At 45.3% G+C, this 19,930-nt stretch overlaps 1 protein-coding gene and 1 pseudogene across 2 annotated transcripts in view; both read right to left on the minus strand.

Annotated features, from left to right (window-relative positions):
* Positions 1 to 19,930, minus strand: part of FLT4 (fms related receptor tyrosine kinase 4) — a 340,007-nt gene that overhangs the window by 67,775 nt on the left and 252,302 nt on the right. For both annotated transcript variants that reach the window (XM_040345001.1, XM_040345000.1), the window contains exons 16-19: positions 19,503 to 19,609; positions 15,875 to 16,010; positions 12,476 to 12,580; positions 10,611 to 10,724 (exon numbers count right to left, since the gene is read on the minus strand). In XM_040345001.1, coding sequence (XP_040200935.1) covers positions 10,611 to 10,724; positions 12,476 to 12,580; positions 15,875 to 16,010; positions 19,503 to 19,609 — 462 coding nt within the window. The remainder of the gene's footprint in view (positions 1 to 10,610; positions 10,725 to 12,475; positions 12,581 to 15,874; positions 16,011 to 19,502; positions 19,610 to 19,930) is intronic.
* On the minus strand, positions 9,987 to 10,071 carry LOC120933974 (annotated as a pseudogene).

Consider the following 19,930-nt stretch of genomic DNA (forward strand, 5'->3'; position numbering starts at 1 on the left):
GGACCAATTCACCCTGAGTCCAGTGACCAAGGCGAACGCGTCCAGCACAGTCAGTGCACCCTGCAGCGAGGGACCCGCGTCATTTAAGAATAGCAGCATATCGTCCGCGTACAGGGCCACCCTCTCCTCCAGCAAGCCCACACGAAGTCCTCTAATAAGTGGTGAGGTGCGGAGAGCCTCCGCCACCGGTTCAATGGCAAGGGCAAAAAGGGCTGGAGAGAGAGGGCAACCCTGCCTCGTTCCCCGGTAAAGCCTGAAGGGGACAGATAGTCCCCCATTCAGACGCACCGAGGAGGTGGGAGCCCTGTATATTACCTGAAGCCAGTCGATAAATCGTAAGGGGAATCCCATTCTTCGCAACGTTTCCCATAGAAAAGGCCATTCGACCGTGTCGAAGGCCTTTTCGACGTCCAACGAGGCCACAGTCCTCGTTCCTACGTTTAGGTGTTGGGTGTGTATGTTGGTGAAAAGCCTTCTGAGGTTCACATCCGTGGACCTCCGGGGCATGAACCCCGTCTGATCTGAGTCTATTACCGTGGGCAGCATGGGATACAATCGAAGGGCGAGAAGTTTAGTCAGGATTTTAAAGTCGGTGTTAAGGAGAGCAATGGGCCGGTACGAAGCACATAGAGTTGGGTCCTTGGGAGGTTTGTATATCAGTGTCAAGTGTGCATGGTACATGGACAAAGGGAGATTCCCGTCTGTCAGGCTGGAAGTGTATATCTGGGCCAACAGGGGGGCCAGGAGGCCCACATGTGCCCTGTAAAAGTCTAGGGGGAGTCCATCTGGGCCAGGCGCCTTCCCCGGCGGGAAGGACTGAATGGCGTTCTGTACCTCGAGGGCCATGATCGGTTTAACCAAAGTCTCTCTCTCCCCGTCCGAAAGCCAGCCTAGTGCCAACGGGTCCATCAAAGCACTCAGGGACTCAGGTCGGAAGTCTGTGGGCAAACTGGAGGAATATAACGTCTTATAGAAATCCCCAAAGGTTTGGAGAACATCTTGTTGGGAGGATACGGTTCCCCCCTGAGGAGTCTGAAGGGACGAGATTGTCGTGAGGGGTTGGTCGTGTTGGGCCATCATAGCCAGCAGGCGACCATTGCGGTCCCCTTGTTCAAAGGCCCGCTGCTTGCCCTTGTGGATTTCTAGGCGCGTTGCCTCTGCCAGATGTAGCTGCATGTCCCTTTGGGCCACCATCAGAAGATCAAAGTGATCCGGGGTGGGGTCCAAATTGTATCTGTCAGTGCTGTCAGTGGCGATGCGTTCTAGTTCACGAGTCTGGGCCGAGTGTTGTTTCTTGACATTGGCTATGGAGGAGATGTATTGCCCTCTAGTGTATGCCTTAAAGGCATCCCAGACAACCCCGGGGGAGGAAGTTCCTGCGTTATGTACCCAGAACTCAGAGAGTAGGGGGGGTAAGGTTTCAGCTATGTCGGGGTGAGTAACCCACTGCGCTCCCAGCCGCCAAAGCGCAGCACTGCGCGATGTCGGAGACCGGAGCTCTACTACCAAAGGATTATGATCCGACAGCCCGCTAGAAAGATATTCCGCCCCCAACACATCCGCTAACAGTGCGGGGTTGGAGAAGGCCAAATCTATCCGAGACGCCGTCTTGTAAGAAGCCGAGAAGCACGAATAAGCCCTCGCCCCCGGGTGTTTCCATCTCCAGATCTCCTCCAGACCCACCGCCTGAGCCCAGGCAGGCAGGTCTAGGGATCTATGTTTAGGCGGCACCGGCCTATCTAAATCATGTGACAGTATAGAATTGAAGTCCCCCATTATCAGAACCCTCCCCGGACAGAACGGGGTAATCTTATCCATCACCTCGTACAGTAAGGCAGGCGAGAAGGGGGGGGGGGATGTAGAGGTTAACAATGATGTATCTCTGAGCCCAAAGCGTGAAGACCAATATCACATATTTACCTAGGGGGTCCGTACGGACCTCCTCAATCACACAAGGGAAATTTTTGTGAATAAGGATTGACACCCCCCTGGCATAAGTAGAATAAGTAGCATGTATTGCCCGTTGAACCCATGGCTTTTTAAGAGTTAGGATCTTGCTGCCCATAAGATGAGTCTCCTGAAGCAGAATGAGGTGGGGTGAGCGGGTTTTTAAGTACTGGAAGAGGGTGGCGCGCTTAAACTTCGAGTTCAGGCCCCTGACATTCCAAGAGAGGATGGAGAATGAGCCAGGCGAGCGGTCAGCCATTCGGTAGAATAGACAAAAAATGGAAAGGATAACTATCTAGGTACACCCCAGGGCATCCCAGGGGCAGCAAGATCCCAAGCACACAGCACTGTACATTGCAAGTATCTATGTATGGCACATTCAAAAGGCAGTAAAAGTCATTGAGCATAGCACACTGAACAGACAACAAGAATAACAACATTCCCAGGCACTGAGTGCCTATCCTACTATGTCCCGGCCCCCGAACAACGGTCAGGAGGGGCGGGAATAGTTTTTCCCCCAATAAACAGTCAAAAAAAAGGTGTAAATGAGCCCCTAAAAATTGGGGGCCCTACACAACAGGCGCCAGGTCGCCTACTTTGGTACCCGGCAGCGGGTATAACACAGACCGACGGTCGGTGTCCAGGCTATTAATAGCGAACGTGTCCAAAAAACACAACAGCGGAGGGGGCGATTCACACAGGGGGGGGGGGGGTAGCAACCTGGAGTGCCACCACGTCCGTGGGCCGAGAAGGTGTATCCTAGTTTGTGCACTGAGCAGCTACCGCTCCTATGGACCACAAGAGAGCTGATTCCTAAGCAGAGCAATGCATAGCTGCCGCTTCCCAGAGTCCATCAAGGAGGAGGGAGCCTGTGGGAGGTCGGGGTCACATAAGTATGCAGGAAGAAAAATGATGGAAAGTAAAAGTTGAAATACGAGGCAAAAGCGAAATAAAATTGGGAGAGGGACCACAGGTGCATGCATAGGGAGCAGGGAGAGGATGGCGGAGCCAGAGTCTAGTGCCAGGAAACATCGCAGGTAGGCCAGTCAATCCGCAGATCCATCAGTATAGGGAGTGGGGGAGGCGGGGGGGCAGCCCCGATTACTGTAAAACAGGCCTGAGCGGCTCATAAAAGGGAACAGAAAAGTAAAAAATGTAAAAAATGTGAGCAGAGCAAAATTAAAAGAAAAGGGGGATGTATCCAGGGGATGGGAGCCAGTGCAGGCACAGGGGGGCAATGTCAGAAAGGTGGCAATGCCGGCCGTCTCGCCAGATGTGGGGGGGCTGACATCACAGGGGGAGCCAAGTGGGCAACAAAGAAGGATACTTGCCACGAAGTGGAGACCCTCAGCGACTCTCCAGCCACGACATGGCCGCCTCTGGATCCATGAAGAAGCGTGTGCGGTCCCCGTCGATCACTCGCAACTTGCTGGGATAGAGTAGGCTAAATTTGAGGCCTTGATCCCGCAGGCATCTTCTCACCTCTGTGAAGGAGCGACGTCGGTGCTGCACCTCTGGAGAGTAGTCAGGGAACAACATGATCTTGGCTCCGTTGTAGAGTAGGTCTCGCTTCTCTCTGGCAGCAGCAAGGATACGGTCCCTGTCTCTGTAATTTAGCAGGCGGAGGAGGAAAGGCCGAGGAGGGGCTCCTGGGATCGGAGGCTTGGGGGGGACCCGGTGAGCTCTTTCCACGACGAAAGTAGGCGGCATGGCCGGCAGGCCCAGGAGGTCAATCAGGAAAGTCTCAGTGAATTCTGCAGGCCTGGGGCCCTCCGCCCTCTCAGGGAGGCCAAGGATCCTAATATTATTCCTCCTGAGCCTGTTTTCGGTGTCTATAGATTTCTCTTGCAGGGCCTTAACCTGGAGTTGCAGGGCATGCAGGTCCCTGGCGTCCGCTCGTGTGGAATCCTCCAGCTGTGAGATGCGGCCCTCCGCCTCCATGAAGCGGGCTCTAAATTTGTCCATGTCATGGCGGATCAAGCTGACATCCGCAACTAGGTGGTCAATTTTGACCATGACTGAATCCCGACCCTACTTGATCGCCGCCAGAAGCTCAGCGTGCGAGGCGGCGTGGGATGGCTGCGGATTAAGGGAGGCTGGAGAGGCAGCCGACATCTCGTGTGCTGGAAGCCTCGTGGGCAAGATGGCCGCCGCAGCTCGGTCCCCTGTCCCCCCGGAGGAGCGCAGCTTACCCGGAGACAGTGGAGGGGGTCTCGGAGTACCGGGTGCCCTCTTGCGCCCCAGGATGTCGGGCTGGTGGGTACTGGAAGAAGGAAACAGCGCTGAAAAACTGCCCAGGATAACGGTAGGAGCGGAGCTCAGCTAGCACACGTCTGGTCTCGTTCACATCCCGGCCACGCCCCCCTGAGCATGTGTGGATTTTTAACCGATGGACGTGCCTACAAACGATAATTTTTTTTCTATCGGTTAGGTATCCATCGGTTAAATTTGAAAACGGTCCATCAGACTGTTCTCATCGGTTTGACCGATCGTGTGTACGCGGCATAAGCCTTAATATAGGCTTACCTGTAGGTAAAAGTGGTTGTACAGATGTAAGGTCTGGATGAGCTTTCAATAGGGATCATGCACAGAGGTTTTAAGAAAAAAGTTGTCCGTACTGCATTTGAAATCAGACATTCAAATTTACTGAGATGCAACCCACTGTTTAGGCATATCTTCCAACTTTTTTTAAAAGGAAACGAGGGACACATATACTCTTGATGATATGCGTTGAATGAGTGGAGCCAGTTGACGCTGCTGAATCCAGAAGTGACGCAGGAGCCTTTGAGCCCTGCTGTCAGTTTTAGAAGTTTAAAATCTTTTACTGCAATGTAGGTTACTACGTTTTAATTAGGGTTGTCCCGATACCGATACTAGTATCGGTATCGGGACTGATTCCGAGTTTTTTCGGCAGTAGTCAGACGCCGATACCCCGCCCCGATACACAAATAGAATACTTAACCCCCCCCGCGCCGCGCCGCATTTGGGGACACATTTTAAAAAAAGTATCGGTATTCGGTATCGGCGACTACTTGAAAAAAAGTATCGGTACTCGTACTCAGTCCTAAAAAAGTGGTATCGGGACAACCCTAGTTTTAATAAATATTTTTTTAAAGGATGAGACCAAAATCAAGATTTTTGGCATCAACTCAACTTGCTGTGTTTGGAAGAGGAGGAATGCTGTCTATGACCCCATAAACCCTATCCCCACTGACAAAACATGGAGGTGGAAACATTATGCTTTAGAGGTTTTTCTGCTAAAGGGACAGGGCAACATCTCTGCATTAAAGGAATGATGGACAGGACCATGTACCATCAAATCTTGGGTGAGAACCTCCTTCCCTCAGCCAGGGCAATAAAATGGGTCGTGGATGGGTTTTCCAGCATGACAATGACCCAAAACACACGGCCAAGGCAACAAAGAAGTGGCTCAGGAAAAAGCACATTAAAGTCCTGGAGTGGCCTAGCCAGTCTCCAGACCTTAATCCCATAGAAAATATGTGGAGGGAGCTGAAGGTTCGAGTTACCAAATGTCAACCCCAAAACCTTAATGACTTGTAGAGGATCTGCAAAAAGGAGTGGGTGAAAATCCCTCCAGAGATGTGTGCAAACCAGGTGGCCAACTACAAGAAAAGTCTGACCTATGTGATTGCCAACAAGGGTTTTGCCACCAAGTACTAAGTCAAGTTTTGCGAAGGGGTAAAATACTTTTCCAATAACATTAAAATTATAGACTGATCATTTCTTTGTCAGTGGGTAAAGGTACAAAATCAGCAGGGGATCAAATACTTTCCCCCCCATTGTAATTGTTTTGCACAGAGCAGCTCTGAATCGCTCCAGGCTCCTTCTCTTCTGAGTGGGCCATCATAGGAAGCCCCTTCCTTAAGGGGGCACACCTGCAGGCTTACTCTTACAAGTCGGGCTGTGTGCATCTATATAGACACACACAGCACACCTTAGCTCCACCCAATGCACACTGATCACAGGATTTGATGGATAGCAGCAAGAGCCAATAGAGGTGAGAGAGAGAAACCAGTGTCACTACAGATGGGCACAGCGCTGGATCGAGATAGGACTCAGGTAAGGATGGGGGGGGTATGAGGAAGTGATACGTCCACTGTAATTTTTTTTACCTTAATGCAGGGAATGCATCAAGATAAAAAATGATCTGCATTATAACCGCTTTAATACCAATTTTAAGTCAATACAAATTTTTTTTTATTTTAATTTGGGAAACTCTACCAAAAGAGCAAGGATTGGACATCACCTCCTGGGAGAGATAAGGTAGCTGAGCTAACCCTTTCCTACAGGCACAGGCACCACTGGCTACACATTATTGATACTGACATGTCAGTCCTGAGCAGCGGCGGCAGACGATGCGGTCTTTGGACACATGTAAATGCTAACATAGACAACATGTTCCCAGCATTCAATGCAGTCCATACACAGGACTATGGATGCATGGTTTTTCTGTTTTTATTTAGTAGCAGTTCTAGATTATGGAGCTGTGCAATGCTGTGTTCATGGGCCCATACCATATCGTACAGCTTTCTTTAGATCTTTAAAAATTCTGCACATTATGTATCTGAACGCAATATATTTGCATACAATAAATACCTCTTATCTTCAAAGTAAACTGCTGTTTTGGCAGCTCACATTGCAGTGTGTATATTCCTACTAGAAGAGAATATGTTTTCTCCAATGTAGGCTGCATAAGGAAAGAGAAAGAATGTAATTCTTTAAACTATATCCTTGGCTTTGGCAGCTATTTTGGAGAGTGTGATTTCCCTACTGTATAACTGACAGGGAGGAATGGCAACTAGTGTATATATGGTAATATATTATACTAAAGTGTGATTCAGCTCAGAGCCCACAGCAATATTAGAGGGACTTCTGCATTTCAAACGGTGGAATTACAGTAGCAGATAGTCATGTCGTACTGTGTACAGTGGTAAGGTCAAGTGTAACTCAGACAATATAACAGTCATGATGATGGAACAAGACTTGACAAACCTTGTAAAATGCTCAAAAAGCCCTTTAAAAATTGAGTTCTAATTGGTTAACAAATTCATCTCTGAAACAGCTGAAAAAGGTTATCTGAGGTGAATGACTTGCAGAACACACGGTACTTATACTGATAGCTCATTAAAATGAATGCTGGTACCAAAGATATAAAAATACCTTTTTTAAGGAAAAAAATCCAAAGAATTCCATTAGGTATGTGAAAATAACAGATATCTGGGTCTGGCTAAAAGCTCATAACAGCTAAAGTGCTTACATACACCTGTCATCTATAAATTATTTAGATTTGTTGGTAAATGTTCCTAATGTAACACTTTTTCAAAAATGTGCCAAAAAATCAGCAATGCCCACACAGGATCAGCAAAGTTATTACTTTTATTATTTATATTATTATTTATATTATTAAGGTGCATTTTAGGTCAAAACATTTTTTCTAGTTTTGGATAGAGTGGAGAAAATGTTTAGAACCCCAATCAGGTTTTTACTGATATCCGTGACTCTGTTAGAGAGGTTTTTCCTCACTTCCTGTCCTGCTGACAACATTTTATCAGGTAGGACATAAGAGCCGGTTCACACAGGCACGACCCGTCAGAAGACTTAGCCGCCTGACAAGTCGCGCTCCGTTCTGAACAATGGAACTGTTCTAATAGGAGCGACTCAAGTCACTCAGACTTAGAAAAAGGTTCCTGTACTATTTTGGGACGACTTCAGGGCGACTTGCATTGACTTCAATACAGAATTCATTTTGCAAGTTGCCTCTGAAGTCGTGGGCAGATCGCCTTGCCAAGTCGCTTAGCAAGTCGTGCTGCCCCAGTGTGAACCGGCTCTTAGGGCACCTCCTTAACAACAACAACGACATCAACATTCTATTGAAATCTAGAAAAAAAAATAGGCTTTAGCCGGAGACACACTTTAAAGCTGAAGTTGAGCCTTTCTGCTTTCATTACATATCTTATTTTACACCCACTGACATCATCACTATGGAGGTTATTTGCTAAAGGAAAACCCACTTTACACTACAAGTGAAAACTACAAGTGCAAAGTACACTTGAAACTGCTGTAGATCCGAGGGAGACATGCAAGGAAAATCAAAAACAGAATTTTAGCTTGCACATGATTGGAGGATAAAATCAGCAGAGCTTCCCCTCGTTTCCGATCTACCCCTCAGACTTACAGTGACTGTACTTCCAAGTGCACTTTCAGTGCAATTTCAAGTGCACTTTGCACTTGTAGTTTGCACTTGTAGTGCAAAGTGGAATTGCCTTTTGTAAATAACCCCCTATGTCTCTGTGCTTTTCTATGCAATGCAGGCAGGTTACATAGTTACATAGTTACATAGTTAGTCAGGTTGAAAAAAGACACAAGTCCATCCAGTTCAACCACAAAAAAAAATAAAAATAAATAAAAAACACAGTAAAATCCTATACACCCAACTCCATACCCACAGTTGATGACCAGGTCATTGCTGGTGGGCTGGGCTGGCAGAATGCTGTACATAACGTCTTAAAAAAACAACACAGTACCCTGGCTCGGTACTCCTCTAAAAAGGCCTCATTGCATCATCCCTGATGCAAGCAGTGAGCTCGCTCTTGGGAAAAATTATGCAAATATCAAAAAGCCATTATGGGTGTGTGCCAGTCTGGAGGAATGGGCGCTCCTAGGCAGGCTGCATTTACATGCAAACTGTATTAGGTAATGCCCATGTGTGTTGCTAAGCTGCTTTATTTAATTCCAGGCATGGGAGAAAAGCTCTAGATCAGTGGTTCTCAAACTCAGTCCTCATGTACCCCCGACAGGGCATGTTTTGGAAATTTCTCTTAGATAGAATAGCTGTCCAAATTACCAATCCATTGACTCTTATTTAAAGCACCTGTGCAAGATAAAGGAAAACCTGCAAACATGGCCTGTTGGGGGTACTTGAAGACTGAGGTTGAGAACCCCTTTTTTTCTATTGAAAAGCCTAGGGCGTGCAAAACACACCCAAAAACCCAGAAAAAATGTGCACACACATAAAGAGTGAATCACAAAAATGTGCAACGGGTGCTGCGTCAATCAGTCCTCCATTACAAAGGACCTGACCCTGAATCCCCTGGGGTGTTGGGCTCCAGACGGGGACTGAGGTACTCAAGTGGTCCGAGAAGCCGAAGCCGACACAGACCCAATTCCTTGGAGGGTCTCCCGAAACAGAACCCTCCCAGTACTAGGTGGGGCTCCCCCGAGGGGAGACCCCATGAGAGCAGGCTAACTAAGCCAGAAGGCCATGTCCACCCATTCCCAAGACGTTCAGGGCTGGCCCGAGGACCGGCACCCTACTAATCACTCGTGACAAACGTGAACACAAAGCAAGAAAAGACATAAAGTGACGCACACAGGGGTTAAATAAAAAGAGAGTGGGGGAGAAAGAAGATGAGGAAGGTGAGTAGAAAGTGACCATCGTGCAATACGATGGCCGGCCCTCCAGCCAGGAAATAAAAATTCCTCTGGTCCTAGCCAAAAGGCCCGGCCCTAGAGGCAAGTGGAAAAAAAAGTGTGATATGGTGACGTGACCAAGGTGCCAAAAAGCAAAAGTGCCGGTAAAAACACTAGTGCACTTACAGCACCCCTGGACTGCCACTCCAGGGGCACGTCACCATAGGCTTTTCAACCAACCCTAACCCACAGCCCAGACCGATGCAGCCCCACCCCAGCCAGGAAGGTATCAGAACACTGAGAGTGTGTCGAGAGCCTGTGGAGAACCCCGGTCGATGGGCCTCCACCGCTCACACCGCTCCCATTGCTCCCACCTAATTATATTCGGCGGTTCCAGCCAATTCCCCTCAATAACAACATAAAGGGGCAGGCTTTCCCAACTGAAAAACTGAAAGGGGCGTATACTACACCAATCCAGGCCAGAAGGCCAGGGACCCTGGCCCTTCAGCTTTGACCTCATGTTTCTCTGTCCCGATCAGAAGGCTTTCACCTCCACGCCAGCAGGTTCTGCATCTGCCACGACAATCCTTTTCCACCTCGCTGTGTACTAAGGATGGTTAGCATAGCGCCCCTACTGGCAACTGATAAGAACATATACTACACTTGATCTTAGCCAAAAGGCCGAGAAGCGATGGTTGAAAACCACTGCTCTAGATGATGCTGGATGTCCTCCAGCCAGGGAATAAGGCAGGCTCTATCTTGCTTTCTGCAGCTTCTAATGCATACTGTGAGAAGCTCACAGTGCAAAGTGAATTCAGAGTAAGCAATTATAGGAGGGGAGCCTGTACAACCCTAAAAGGCTGAAAGAAATGCTGGATTTCAGCTTTAAATTAAACAAGGTCTTTAGTGTCACAGCAATGCTAAAAGCAACAGGCTCAATGTCAGGCATTTTTTTCACAATTGAATATTTATCTAAAGATTTAGACATTTATCTAAAAAAATACTTTAGAAGTAAAGTAAATATAACAAGGGGAGCATTTTTTCTTTCTATTAAATGTTAAAAAGCAAGTCTCTTCAGCATTTGGCTAATTTATAAATAGATGTTTGAATATCATTTATTATTGCAATATCTGCAATGCAAGCATATCTTTAAGAGTGGTAAAATAAATAAATGAATCATAAACAGTGACTTTGGTAATATAGAGAGATGTGTGTTCTTTACAATCACTCACCATTGGATTTCGTGCAGGCCCCCAGTAAATTCACAACATTTAGGTGGTTTCCAATGTGGATGAGAATCTTCAACTCTGACATCAAAGCTTTGTGCTCACTAGCAGTGGCTCCCTCTAAAAAACAAAAAGAAGAAAAGAAAAAAGAAAATTAATGTTTTGTATTAGACCAGAATGAACAAACAAATAATTATGGCAAATATGAAAGGCAAAAATAATTATGAATGTGATACCCATTAGCGAAAAAAAAACAAACTATTTTGTTTAATTAGGTACTATTAGTCTAAAAAAGGTTGATTCACAGAAAATTTTCATTAACAGCACAGTTCAATGCGTTACATCATTGGGTATAATGAATAAAAATGCAAAGCACGAGGGAATTCGATAAAGCCCCAATGATACTTTTTTGGCAGTATTGCCCAAATTAAAAAATACCTACCGTTCCTAGTTAAGGAAACTGGAGATAATTAAGATTAACTATAAGATTAACTATAAGCTGGCATACAGAGACAGGAAGAGTGTCTGTCTCTGTACGCTATGTAGGAAAGTGCCATATTTGCCTCCGTTTTATCTTCCACTTCCTACCTATCACTAGTTGTTAGGAATGCTGGTGGATTCATAGCCAATAGCCTCCTTGGTGATGCTGACAGTGGGCAGATCCTGATGAGGAAGCTGAGAAGTTCTTCATCCGGTCTGCCCACTCCATGTGATTGACAGCAGGCAGTGGGCAGATTCTATAGCTAAAGTTGAGCTGTCTAATCACAAAGGGAGAAAACTTGATGGAGAACTAGTGTCTCTGAAAATCCACCACTACCCACCCCCCCCCTCCGCTACAAAATTCCCCATCCACTGCACTGTCTGTGTGACAGTTGAAGGTGGGGAGGGAGCTCAGCTCCACAGAGAATAGAGTGTATATATGCACTCTCCAGCTTCAGTGCGCCTCTGCACATGGTGCTTGCCACAAATACATGAACTTGTTTCCAACAGGTACATGAATCTGTCAGAAGCACTGTAACTTGTCATGCGGAGGCATGCTGGAAGTCTAAAGAGCATCTATGACACTCTGACAGTGGGGGAAATAATGCCCGAAGGGCTGGATAAAAGAATGCAAAGGGCCGCAGTTTGGAAATCAATGCCTTGGACCTTAATTCATTCAGTTCAGCAGGGACTGGCTGAATTTCGATCTGTGTGTAGTCCTACCAGATGGACAGAAGTTAATCATTAGACTTCGGTTGAATGGACACACTGGATAACTTTTGTTGATCAATGGCTGTAGCCAATTGGCTGCAGCTACAGTACTGGTTAGTTTACTCTGACAGCAGCAGCAGCCACTGTCCGTATACACAACTTCACTTGTGTGAATGAAGGAATCCTGTACTTTTACATAAACAAACAATTTATGCCCAGCATTAGACTGTATTCTATTAAATTATTTAAAATAACTTTTCTAAAACCTCTTATTATTTTGTAATCATTTGTTGGGATTGGTGAGTAAAAGCCTGGCCTGCTCATCCACTGTACGTACATATTACATGCCCACTCAGCGTAATGTTGGCACTGCACCTGTTTCCTTAGAGTGTAGGTGTTGTGCCAGCATGCATGGATCTCCTTTGAGCTGCAACTGCAAGTGACATGATAGGGAGCACTTCTCAAATTGAACCCCTAATTTGTAAATTAAGGGCACTGTGTGTACCTGCTTCCCCTTCAGGACCTTTGTGCACTTTATACACTATACACATTAGGGACATCCCAGTGATCTCTTGATTTATAGTACTAACAAACAGCTACATGGTTAGCATTCATTGGAATCACTGGGTAATGGATTTGAAGCCAAGCTTGACCATCAGTGAGACCCATACAACACATACCTTTTAGCATCTTGACTGCCACTGTCTCACAGCTGCTACTTTTACTGATGCCAAAAGCTGATGCTTCAACCACTTTACCAAAAGCACCATGTCCTAATACTTTACCTAGAATATAAAAAGAAAATATATATATATATTAAAACAAGGCACACATGACTGTAATACATTTTTTACTTGTAAATTTTGTATTAGAGCAGCTAAAAGAGGGTTGTTACTGGTACCCTTTGATTTGCAGTACTGGCCCACTCTACTTTTGGCAGTAATAAGAAAAACTGTTAGCACTTCATCTGATGGTACAATTGCTTTCCTGGTTTCACACATCTAGGCCTCACGTACCATGGTAGATTCTAGCTTACGTTTTCTATGACAGGTCGGATCAAGGAAGCAGAGATCCAGGAAGGAACAGCGGGGAGGTGGTGAGCGATCAGTTGACACCTTGGGTCGGCTATGACCAATATACTCGGTTTTCGGTTCATCTCTGAACATGTGTTTGCTGTGCAGTGTATTGCTCTATTTTTGAGATTCATGTGAGTGCTATATTTGAAGATTTAAGTGTGTTATTAAACTGATTTTACGGTATCACGCTATTTTGAGCACTTCTTTTATTTACATGCAGAGCTTTCTGGCAGTGAATTGGTTGAAACTGGGATTATCTGCTATACCTACCAGTGAGGTCTTTTTGTACACGTTTACATGCCGAACACGAGAGTGTAAGGCAATTTGAGTTGGTGAGTTTTGCATCCGATGGGAGAGGATTCACTGACACCGGGTGTGGTGGAAGATTGGAAGCTATTATCATTATTTTTTCACAAACCTACTTGATATATGGACTTATATTTAATTAATATTTAAACACATTTATATATATATTTTTTTTAATTTGTGCACATATTCACTTTTGTCACATGGTGATGTTTATGGACATTAGCATTATTTTTGAATAGCTGTGAAAACTGATATTTCATCTTACATTGCTTACAGCGCTGCTTATATTTTATTACCATAATTTTAGGGTTTTAGAATATGTTTTTCAGTTTGATTTTTTAAAAGTAGCTGCTTCACTCTTTTGCTAATTTTTTACACATTTTTGGGATAGTAAGTGCTATAAAAATGCACTGATTACTGTGAAAATGACACTGGCAGTGAATGGGTTAACCACTAGGTGGCGCTGAAGGGATAAGTGTGTCCTAGGGAGTGATTCTAACTGTTAGGGGGCGTGGCTACGAGTGACACGTCACTGATCGCTGCAACCGATGACAGGAAGCAGACGATCAGTGACAGTGTCACTAGGCAGAAAGGGGAGATGGTTGTTTACACTTGCCTCTCCCCATTCTGCAGCTTTGTGACCCGATCGCAGGACACCGGCGGACATCGAGTCTGCGGGTCCCGCGGGCCTGGTCATGAAGCTTGCGGCAGGGGCGCGCGGGCGCCCACACGGCAGGAATTTTAAAGTGACATTCTGCCGATGTATATGTGTAGGAGTCATTCGTTAACCAGTTAATTGCTCAAGCTGCATCACTTCTCACAACTAATATGGGAAAGGTAAAGAAAAAGCGGTGGGGGAAACAACTAAACAAATGTTTGCTTTAGGGCCCTTATATTGCAATAGGGACATACTGTATACTGTGGCAAAAATAATTATTTGATCCCCTGCAGATTTTGTAAGTTTGCCCACTTACAAAGAAATTCAAGGACTATAATTGTTATCATATTATAAATATAGTATTTCAAAGGATAGAGACATAATATCAACCAAAAATCCAGAAAAAACACAATACAGTCGATATGTGTAGAAAAGACACCTGTCCACAGAATCTCTTTCTTCCATTCAAATCTAACCATCATGGGCATGACCAAAGAGCTGTCAAAGGACCTCAGGGACAATATTGTAGGCCTGCACAAGGCTGGAATGGGCTACAAGACCATCAGCAAGAAGCTTGGTGAGGAGGAGACAAGTGTTTGAGTGATTATTCGCAAATGGAAGAAATACAAAATAACCAATAATTGCCCTCGGTCTGGAGCTCAATGCAAGATTTCGCCTCATGGGGTAAGGGTGATCAGAAAAGTGAAGAATCAGCCCAAAACTACGTGTGAATGATCTCAAGGCAGTTGGGACCACAGTCACCAAACAAACCTATTGGTAACGCAATATGCCGCCATGGATTGAAATCCTGCAGCACCTGCAAGGTCCCCTTCCTCCAGAAGGCACATGTAGAGGCCCATATGAAGTTTGCCAATGAACATATTAATGATTTAGAGAAGAATTGGAAGAAAGTGCTGTGCTCAGATGAGACCAAAATTTAGCTCTTTGGCATTACCTCGACTCACTGTGTCTGGAGGAAGAAAAATGTTGACTATGACCCTAAGAACACCATCCCTACAGTCAAGTACGAAAGTGGAAACATTATGCTTTGGGGCTGTTTCTCTGCTAAAGGTAATTTGTCGCATTGAGGGGTCAATGGAATGGGCCATGTATTGTAAATCCTTATGAGAACCTTCTTCTCTCAGCCAGAACACTGAAGATGGGTCATGGGTGGGTCTTCCAGCATGACAATAACCCCAAACATACCACCAAGGCAACAAAGAAATGGCTCAGGAAGAAGCCCATTAAGGTCATGGTGTGGCCAAGCCAGTATTCAGACCCTAATCCTATAGAAAATTTAAGGAGGGAGCTGAAACTTCGAGTTGCCAAGCGACAGCCAAAAAACCTTAAGGATTTAGAGAAGAACTAAAGAAGAGTGCACCTGAGATGTGGGCAAACCTGGTCGCCAACTACAGGAAACATCTTACAAGGGTTTCTCCACCAAGTCATGTTTTGCTTGGGGATCAAATACTTATTTTACTCACTGAATTGCAACTCAATTTATAACATTTGTATCGTGGGTTTTTTTCTGAACCTAGTGGTTAATATTTTTGTCTCTATCATTCAAAATACACCTATGATAAACATTATAGACCCTTTATTTGTTTGTAAGTGGGCTTACAAAATCTGCAGGGAATCAAATAATTATTTTCCCCACTGTAACAAGCATTTTGATGTGTTAGCAAAAGGTATTAACAAACTTTGGCCAATGGCTTCTAACCATATTGTCTCCAATGTCTAAACTCACAAACAGATTGAAAATACAAGTCACTGTACATCAAAAGGCATGTCAACACATAAAGGAAATGCATGTTAACACATTACAATGCACCTCTACGCACACACATACTCCTAAATGGGCCCTAATGGTCTACGATACACCTGCAAGCTAATTGGTGGTTTGCTATGGCAACATGTTCAGTTTACTTGTCTCCTTCCATTTTAGACATCATTCCCAATAGATACTCATATGTGGCATAGTTGTTGAGTTTGGCTGGGTGTGTATTAAGCAGGAGAGTAAAAATAATATGTCTTACCAAGTCTCAGCCTATCCCGAGGAAACTCCCACTTGCTGGAGTCATAAGGTAGATATTCACATTGCTCCTCCAAGGGCACCTCACCAGGGTCCATAATAATAGACAAGTAACCTGTCTTTATCTCACTGTGGCTGGGCTAAAAATAAAAGAACAAGTTACATGCATTTTTTTTATACAAGTACGTTTTGTATGTTTAATACTGTATATGTGTTGATTGTGTTGATTGTGTATACTGTACATGTGGATTCTCTATTGCTCCAATTAGGCTGCTTTAGAACTGAGCAAGGTGAGCTGAGCTGCTCAGACAAGGACTGGAAGAACTTCAGTGCATCTGCTGTGAAATTATTGCACAGTGCCTGCAGGTACAGAGGCCAGTGAGGGCTTGTTTTTAAGCAATTTTTCTGCTTGTTGAAGGCATATTTCTTATATTGTAGAAAAAAATACTAGCACCCATATTGAAAAATAAGGTAACATGTGCAGCCCCAGGTTTGTTACAGGAATTTGGTTATGTAGCTGAAGGAAGTGATCAATAGACTACGAGAGCGGTGATGTCACTGCCCCGCCACGGGAGCCAGCGCCGAGCTGGCTTGCCGCGATGGGAAAAAGCCGTCATAGAAGCGACGGGGATCCAACTTGGATTCCCGCCAATTCTAGCCGTGGCGTTTGGTATGAATCATGAGGGGGAACTCAACGCCAAATTTTTAATAAAAAAACGGCATGGGTTCCACCCCAGGGGCATACCAGGCCCTTAGGTCTGGTATGGATTGTAAGGAGAACCCCTACGCCGAAAAATCGGCGTGGGGGTTCCCCCATAATCCATACCAGACCCGTATCCGTAGGTCCCGGAGCATGCTGGGACTGTGACGTCGCCGCCACCTCGCACACCGGGCATTACAGCGGGAGGAAGCGTTGAGTCAACATAAGAAGAAATAAGAAGGCAGAAGGTGGCAAAGAAGACCGGGCTGGCCACCGCTAGTAACTGAGCTCCAAAGAAGATAGCGCCGGCCAGCCCTGAAGAAGGCACCGGAAAGCGAGTGGGAGAAGAACCGGGGAGCGCCGAGACGACAGCGGAGAGCGGAGAAGATGGAAGAAGACCCCCGGAGAGCGGAGAAGACCCCCGGAGAGCGGAGAAGACCCCCTGAGCTGACTAATAAATTATTTTAAAAACCCTGTGTTGTGTGTTCATTTTATTGACACTTTTCCTCCAGGTAAATGGGTAGGGGTACGATGTACCCCATATTCATTCACCTAGGGTGGGGGGCTGGTATCTGGGGGCCCCCTTATCAAAGGGGGCTCCCAGATTCCGATAAGACCCCCGCCCGCAGACCCCGACAACCAATGGCCAGGGTTTGTCGGTAAGAGGCCCTGTCCTTATCAGCATGGAGACAGGGTACTTTGGGGTAGGGGGGCCGCAGGGGTGCCCCCTTCCCCAGAGCACACAACCCCCCCATGTTGAGGGCATGCGGCCTGGTACAGCTCAGGAGGGGGGGGCGCTCGCTCATCCCACTCCTTTCCTGACCGGCCGGGTGGTGTGCTTGGATACGGGTCTGGTATGGATTGTGGGAGAACCCCCATGCCGTTTTTTTGGCTTAGGGGGTTCTCCTTACAATCCATACCAGACCTAAGGGCCGTTTTTTTATTTAAAATTTGGCGTGGAGTTCCCCCTCATGATTCATACCAAACGCCGTGGCTAGAATTGCCAGGAATCCAAGTCGGATCCCCATCGCTTCTATGGCGGCTTTTTTCCATCGCGGCGAGCCGGCTCGGCGCTGGCTCCCGCGACGGGGCTCGTAGGTGGTCAATCTCCCCAAGAAAGGGAGCGAGATTGACACAATATCGCGGTCACCTACTGTATATATATATATATATATATATATATATATATATATATATATATATATAGGGCAGTAGGGCATTGGACAGTGACAGTAGTACAGTTGATGGTGTCAGTGGGCAGGGACTGTTGTCAGTAGTTTATTTTTATTTTATTATTACTTTTTACAATTTTTTTTTTACAATATATATATATTTTTTTAATATTATTTTCTTTTACAATTTTTTAGGAGCACCATTGGGGGAGCTTTGGTGAGATTTCAGGGGCCTAAACAGACCCCTGATATCTCACTTTTGAGACAGAGAAAGGGACTGAGGAAAGAGATTCCTGAGTCCCTTTCTCTGCAGCCAAGCAGCAGGGGGAATCTGTCCAGTACAAGGTGATTAGGGTGTGCCTGGGCACACCTGGCACACCCTGTGCGCACACTATGAGAAGGAGGATGTTCTAGTCCTCTGCTGCTAGTCACATGTTCAAACAAAAATATATGTGGGCAGATATCTTTCAGTCACAGGCAGTCACAGGCTTTCACAGGCTGTGTCACAACCCTTCAGCCAATGAGTTAAAACAGGGATTTCCAAACTATGGCCCCCCAGCTGTTGTGGAACTGCACGTCCCATGAGGTATTGGAAAACTCTGACATTCACAGATATGACTAGGCATACTGGAGGGCCATAGTTTGGAGACCAATGTCTTGGAATAACATGGAGGTGAAGCCTCCACCAATCCACATGTAATGTCCCACCCCATTGTGTTTGGCTGTGCATGATGAAGGAGGGATGGAGTGGGCTGTCATTTACCACTGTGTTTACACCCACATGTGGGGCTCTATAGTCACACGGGCTGCTCTGAGGGTTTCTCAGGTGCAGGTGGTTAGAGATGGTGACTTTTGTTGTTACAATGATGATAGGGAGGAAATGCTCAGCATAGAACTCACTGAAAACTGAGCAGCTGCCAACACAGCTCTGCAAAATCCCTATCTGAATTGGAGACATGAACAGAAAGTGGAGATAGAGAACAGCAGGATCAACCAGGATTTTTTGCAGAACCCAGAAAACAAATTTCATAGTGACTGAGCGAGTATGAACAGCATGTAAAACACCATTTATTGATAGTTTTTTTGATGTGGGTTTAGCGTCGCTAAAGGCTTGAAATAAATGCCCTATCTTCTTCAAGAAAAATAAATGTTGAACATTAATTTCATTAGCATCATGCGGAAATAACTAGTAACACTTCCCAAATGTTACATTAGCACAATGGTAAATCAACAATTATGTATTCAATTTACTTAATTTTAAAAAAATGAAGCAGTAAGGTATTCAGTCTCCTTTGCTATTATGGTATAACAGCTATAGAGGCAACACATATGGCAAACATTTATAGAGATGGACATGCCAATGTTTATACATAAAAAAAGTAATCTGTTCTCTGAAGTTGACAGAAACACTTTTTCAATTCCAGGGGTTTTGCTGCCAGAGACAGCTCTGTTAAAATAAGGACTGTCCCTGAAATCTGTTCCCACTACTCTGATTGTCCCAATGCAATTGTTGGGCAAGTTAACCTTCATCTATAAAACTTAGAAAGAACGTTCAGCTATAATTATGCCTATACTTAGTTTATACAGTAGAAGGGTTATTGTTTCTAACAAGGGGGAAAAAAAAACCATAATGCATAGTGGATATGGTAATCATACAAGAATGAAAATTTTAATAAAATACGGCAATTTATTCAGTCTCCAGTTACAATAGATACTTTTATACTAGCTTTAAAACCATTGTGCCGGTATCACCAACATACCCTCTTGATGTTGCAGAATATAAGGATAAGGAGGATCCAGAAGAAGACAGCAATGACTCCGGTGCCAATCAGAATCACTATCTCAACATTAGTCCTGTCATCAGATCCTGAAACAAGAGATTGAAGAGGAAATGATGACCTACCCAACAACACTGTTTTGTACCCAACAGGGATGTTAAAATAAACATGTCACAAACCCAGGCAATCAAATTGAGAATAATATGAAAGAGGGTTTCTCAGGTGCAGGTGGTTAGGGATGGTGACTTGTGTTGTTACAATGATGATACATTGTTACTAGCGATTACACTATGTGGGGTCAGGTGGTGTGAACAGGGCACAAAGCATGCCCTAGCAGTGACCTTGTGTTGATCTTTGCAGATTGACGTAGGTCACTAGACATGATGTGAATGAGCCCTAAAGATGGGTTT

Source organism: Rana temporaria, chromosome 3 (assembly GCF_905171775.1).
Source record: "Rana temporaria chromosome 3, aRanTem1.1, whole genome shotgun sequence".
NCBI lineage: Eukaryota > Metazoa > Chordata > Amphibia > Anura > Ranidae > Rana > Rana temporaria.